General features: G+C 48.2%; 2 protein-coding genes across 2 annotated transcripts; both read right to left on the reverse strand.

Moving 5' to 3' along the window:
* Nucleotides 1-170: 170 nt before the first annotated feature.
* On the reverse strand, nucleotides 171-1,912 carry LCP9604111_5212 (uncharacterized protein; the record flags this gene model as incomplete). The annotated part of the gene is made up of 4 exons (XM_039072998.1): nucleotides 171-1,243; nucleotides 1,313-1,387; nucleotides 1,498-1,566; nucleotides 1,618-1,912. 4 exons carry the CDS (start codon nucleotides 1,910-1,912, stop codon nucleotides 171-173), a joined length of 1,512 nt encoding a protein of 503 aa, XP_038928674.1.
* A 2,730-nt stretch (nucleotides 1,913-4,642) lies between these two features.
* On the reverse strand, nucleotides 4,643-5,791 carry LCP9604111_5213 (uncharacterized protein; the record flags this gene model as incomplete). The annotated part of the gene is made up of 5 exons (XM_039072999.1): nucleotides 4,643-4,924; nucleotides 5,135-5,254; nucleotides 5,313-5,332; nucleotides 5,593-5,655; nucleotides 5,710-5,791. The coding sequence occupies 5 exons, from the start codon at nucleotides 5,789-5,791 to the stop codon at nucleotides 4,643-4,645; spliced, it is 567 nt and encodes a 188-aa protein (XP_038928675.1).
* Nucleotides 5,792-6,000: the final 209 nt, after the last annotated feature.

The following is a 6,000-nucleotide window of genomic DNA, read 5'->3' on the forward strand; positions in this document are numbered from 1 at the left end:
TACAAATCTAATAAAGGGACACTGACTTGAATAAGCAAACCCTCAACTCCCAAGTTATCAAATCACACAAATGTTCCTCACAAAATGCATAGAGACAACACCACCAGCAAAATCTTCAGCTCCTAGACCATAAACGCCGTTCCATGTCAAGTTCGTAGCGTAATCGACTATCAAAGCGAAGCTCGACGTCGCTTACGACTCCGAAATTCGTCCCCATCGAGAGAGCGAGTGCCGGAAAGAGGGGTCAACTCGTCATCATCCATGTCAGTCTCGGTTCCGATGCTTTCAAGCTCATTCATGTGCAGACGAAGGAGAGCTTCAGCAGCCTTTACTTCACGGTTGAAGTGAGCCGACGGCTGAAGACGCAGAGCTCGGGACTTTCGGCTGGGGTACTTCTTAGTCTGGGATTCGGGGCTGATAGGACCGTCCTTCGTAAAAGAAGCTCCCCTAGGGGTCCTCTTCAGAGGGGGTCCACGGTAGTCTTCATCATCAGCATCGTCCATTTGCCAATCATCATCCGAATCGGTTTCATCATAGTCGCTTTGCATGGTAGCGACATCCGAAGCGGTGTTGGTGGGCTGGTCGAGGCCACCGAGCTTGTCGGTTTCCATATGCCCGTCCATAGAAGGACAGTTTGGGGTAGAATACACGTTGGACGAGCCATCGCTGTCGGTGTCACTGTCTTCGCTGACCCCAGGGACATTCTCCGGGCGCATAGCATCTGAGATGGCACGAAGAATCGTCCGAGGCGATTCGAACCGCGAGCGAGGTATCACATTGGAGCTGCGCGGGGGGTTGATGGGCGTAAAGGCAGACATAGACGACTGGCTCTTGGGCGACATGCAGTAAGGCTCCATGGAGGAGTCCCGGGCGCTGGGATCACTCTCAGCGTAATGGGTGCGCGGAATCTTGAGTGGAGGCAGTTTCAAGGACGAGTCTTGTCGGCTTAATGCTCCTATACCATGGAGAAGGGTATGGGTTGAGGAAGGGGTACTGATTGCGGGAGGGCTGCCTCCGGTGCTAGAGCTAGACTTCGTCTCCAAAGAGCGATAGTAGTTGGAGGTGTGGGTGGCACGCTGTACGATCTCTGGAGGGATGACCATGCGGCCGTGGGTCTTGCGGTCCGTTGGGGGGATACACATGGCTGGGAAGTCTGTGCCAAACAGTGGAGTCAGGGCGTATCGGATTCTCCAGCAGAAGGTTGCTGCCATGGCTTTGGCGGCTTCGTAGGGCATCCAGTATCCTATGTGAAAAGTGAAAGTGTTAGAATCACCCAAGGTTCTTTTGGATGAGAAGAGGATATCGATCTTACCTTGAGCAGAAAGTGCTCCACCGGTGATGCTGTGACAGATATCGCGCAGGCCGGGGTTCTGGTTCAGCATCTTGGCTGGCATGGTCTATAGTGAGTTAGAGATACCAAACATATCGAAGATCTATCGTATGAACTTGCCTTGGGGTAGCCATTGCATTTGAAAAGGTGTGTAATCCGAACAATACCGATGTTGTAGTCCCACATAACATGCCATTCCTTGTCTTCGCCGGGTATTTGGAAAGTATATTGAAATACTAGATGAAAGAGTCAGACGTGAATACCAAAACATGCTCAATGGCACATACCATGGAAGCTATCTCGGCCGGTCTTCTCTTGGAAGGTTTTCTTGTCGCTGGCATAAGGGATATGACGAGGATAGTCGGCAATGTTGCCCATGGGACGTAACGAGAGCTCTCTGTGAGCCTTCTCCAGATCTGCATCTCTTTCCTCGCAAGGAGGATAGCGGCACTCGCCCTGGATCTTGCCACGGCGGAAAATTGGGGCGTCCTTGGCCATCTTTCGCTTCTCTTGGACAGGGAAAGGCGGGTAAGGAATTCGCCTTTCGGGCTGAGGATTCAGAAGGGAGTTGATAGATAGCATTAAGAAGTTCAAGTGCTATCCTTGAGAGAAGAAAAGAGTTGAAGAAATACGAAGACTCTAGAGGAAAGAAGCAGCTTAATGTCTCTTTGGAACAAAAGGTGTTTTCCAGAAGGATGAAAGACAGAACAGTCAAACATGCAAGAAAAAAACAAAGTAGAGCAAGACAATTCAAGACCTTTGTTCAAAGGTTTGATGTTTGTTCCGCGCAGCTTCTAAAGGTGAGGTAAGGTGAGTCAATACAGATGTTGTTTGTTGGCAAAGTCAACTTTCGAGGAGACAGAGACAGCGGTGAATAGAAGAAACTCGGATCTGAGAGTTGTCTTACACGAAGAATGGTAAATGGGCTTCACCGATTCTTTGCCTCTCTCTCTTCTCTCCGCCTCTCTCATATCACAAGAGTGAAGTCGGACGAGTCCATGGGCTGTTTGTCTCTCCGCGTGGAAGGGAAAGTTCCCAATGATCTTACACTTTGGACTGATGATGCAGTGTACATTGATTTCATTGATATCCCTGGAAACAATTACAAAATACAGATATTGAGACTTGTCTCTCATCTCTCGAGGCATAGCCTGTTCTACATTCACACCTGCAACTTCCCAAGCCTCTTAAGTGATCCGTGAAAGAAAAGCATGGCAGCAACCGTTTCAGGAACCGTGAAAACGCAGTCACCGCATGCAAACAGCCTGCTACGCACAAAGGTGCCTAATATTATCCTCAATTATGATGTAAATGCTAATATCCTGGGGTAGAGAGCTCAACCGTTGTCCCACCATCTTTCTTTTTCTTCAGAATCTTATCGGAGAACGCATGCCAGATCTTCCTTGTCATTGGACTGGAGGGTACTGAGCAACCGGAGCATTAGGACAACAGTCCAATGGCCCAATAAGAAGCTACATACTCCATAGCTCGGCAGGATGAACATTAAAGAGGTCTCAGGCTCACGGGAAGCTGCAGGGCTTGTATGACAGGAAGCTGCATTGCCTAACGAGTCCGCGAAGTGCATCTGAGAAAAGCTGTGCTGCACAGATAAACTTCTGACAGAATTAACGATACTGGGAAAAGTGACAGTAATCTCTCCACTTGGGTGTCACGCTTCCTTGCCTATACAGTGTACCCTAGACTGTGCAAGCGGTCTATAAATTTGATATGATGGGGTAAGGCTGAGGATACAAACAAATGCTGATCATAGACTAGAATGTTCTTTATTGTTTATTAAATGCAGGTTTGCACCTCGGTTCTTCTCTTTTTGTCTTGGTTAATGTCTATTTGAAACTATCCGAATTCTCAGCTAGACCGCTGGTTGAAATCCCAGGGCGTGGGTATAACAGAGACATGGACTCTGCGGAGACGCAAGAGACATAACGACTTCAAAGAATATTCCATGCATCCTTCTATGCAGTATTCTGACACGTTGGTGGCTGCTAGAGCCCACTTTTCCTTTCTTTATCTTTGGGTTTTCTTTTCTGCTTGAATCAATCAACTTATACCAGTGTCACAGTGACTTCCCCCAGTCTGTTTCGCAATCCGCCATTGTACCCACCTGCCAGTCTAGTGTAGTCTGCATAAGACTTCCAACAGGTACAAGGGTCCTTCCGCCAATCGGTGCCGGGCCGGGGTAGCATCCTGAGCACTGCAGAAAACGGTGCATATAGATGCCGGCAGGACGCTACGCAATCTAGCCAGAGACTGTAAATATCGAGGACTGGGGTTTCAACTAGATGTCAACCCAACTGGGCTAGTTTCGAGTGGGATGGGTTCAATTGCATTGGAGTCGGTCTGCACAGAGTCCCAACAGCCGAGACCGCTACGAGAGTCTGGAAACGAGGACTGGTTTCCAATGTCTTAGACACTCTGCTGCTGGCTAAACATCCTCCGTCAAATCACAAAGAGCGGTAAACCGCGACATGCGTGTCCCCTCAGCGTCTCAGATCCCGGACTTCTGGAAAAGGGGCAAGAAGCCATGTCTCAATTGGGATGCTGCTGTTGGTGTTTAGGCCTTTCTCAAGCAGCTATTTTCATGCCTATTCATTTCCATAAAGTATGATCGAGCTTATTCGTAACATCGACTCTTTCAGGTTGCCCTTGGGCTTCCTTCTTTCACGTGTTTATCGAAAAGTCGGACTCATTGTTCACATCAGAGCTGGACACTCTTGGAGATGATGTGGTATCATTACAGTAGGTCTCAGACTCAACGGTGAAAAGAGAACACACCAAGCGTCATACTCGCATGAGCCTCTAAATCCATGTCTCAACCAGGTGAAAGACTGACTTCTATCACAAAGAGGTCCAGACCTCGACCCGTTGAACACAGAATACCAACCGGACCCGAACCTTGAGTCCAGACGCTCAAGATTCACAAGATACTCCTCGCCCGCAGAGATCAGACAACAACCCGGAATCTGTACCACAGCGAATCCGGGGTATACGGGGTGTGAGAGGTGAAGGGAAACACAGTCCCGAGCACGACTGAACAAGGCAAGTCTTCGAGGGAGAGGGGAAGTACAATGAGATGGAAAACAAAACCGTCACAGGCTGGTCCGAATTGCAATATGACGAAAAGGGAGCCGGGTTGATTGTTCCTCATATTGAGATGGAGAAAGAGCAAACCTCTACGGCTGTATGGGTCTACAACATAGTAAATATTCATGCCTCAACGGAAACATCTCCATGCGAATCCATTGTTAAAGATCCCTGCTCCAACAATCCTCTGATTTTGAAGTTCTGACTGCATCATGCTATCAGTTCTCCCAGGCGCGTGAACAGCTCAACTTCCATCCGCTCAGCCGCATCTGGCTGGCTAAGAATTTCGCCCATCGGGTCTTCTCCAAGATCCTCCTCCCATACTGTCTGCGGCTCTGCATTGACCTTCAGACTCTTGTACAGGCACATCCGTAGGTGCCAACGAAGGAGGTTGGCGCTCACACGCAGGGTTCCACTCAGAGCAGAGTTTCTAAGACGAGTGCCACCAATTCCCGTAGTATCCGTTACGAATACGATGATCTTGTAGTCGGCCTATGTCACAACCATTAGTATATATCGGTAGGGTCTTACATCGGGGTCAATTCCTATTTCAAAAGCATCGAAGTGGGTATGGATGTCGGAGCGGAGAAGAAGCCCATTCTGGGGAGAATAAAGGCCAGATTCCCCAATCTCGCTACTAGGCCTAGTGTCGGTAATGTACCGCCGATATCGATTTCGTTGCCATTCATCCACATTACTAACTGGGAATACATGCGTAGCTTCGAGACCTCGGAAAGGACTCCGACGGCTGGCTATAGCATTCGGCCCAGTAATTGCACATGCGGCGTCTCTAGTGCGGAGGCTGTTGCGAAATTTATTCTGCTGTAGAAATTATTAGTACTGGTTTTGTATGCTTAATCATTTACACGTTCCCTCTGACCCTGGGATTGGGAATCGGCACTTTGAGTTCTGACACGGCGTGGCGCGCAATTTGGTATTAGATTGATGATAATGGGCGCGTGATATATACGATTATCAACCTTGGAAACGCCAGTTATGCTAGATGTGTCAAGAATACTTAGATCTAGAGCCACATAGTTACCAGGATTCACCAAACTCGCACTGTTATGCTGGAGTGCAGTGTTTATCTGGTGTGTTATTGGCTTGCAACTTATAAATTGCCCACTCGTTTTGGTTCGGGGAGATGAACAACAACCAACAATAGCGACATAGCATCTCCTCGGAGATATATCGAGCTTGTTGGACAGTTGGGATTTCCAGGGCTATAACAAGGCTGTATTAGTCGCACTGGCTCCTATAAGGCTATCGTGACTTACCGGCAAGAAGATGGCCGTCGCTGTCATATATCTGGAGGTACCTTGGTGTTTCAAGAACAAGAGCTGGCATAGCTGCTGTCATATTGGAGTTGATGAAAAGAGAAAGAGAAAAATGAAAACAATTGATAGAAGGCGACTATACTTCCCGATTAGGTTAGCTTGGCTCTGATGTCATCCTTAGATTCCTCGGGTGTCTGTGATGCTAAGTCTTGCAAAGATAGAAGTGTTTTCAATGCAGAATAACTAAGATGGAGAGAAAGAAGAAGCAAGTTGCAAAGTGAGAAGCAGCCT

The sequence above is a fragment of the Penicillium roqueforti genome, assembly GCF_015533775.1.
Source record: "Penicillium roqueforti strain LCP96 04111 chromosome Unknown scaffold_12, whole genome shotgun sequence".
Lineage (NCBI taxonomy): Eukaryota > Fungi > Ascomycota > Eurotiomycetes > Eurotiales > Aspergillaceae > Penicillium > Penicillium roqueforti.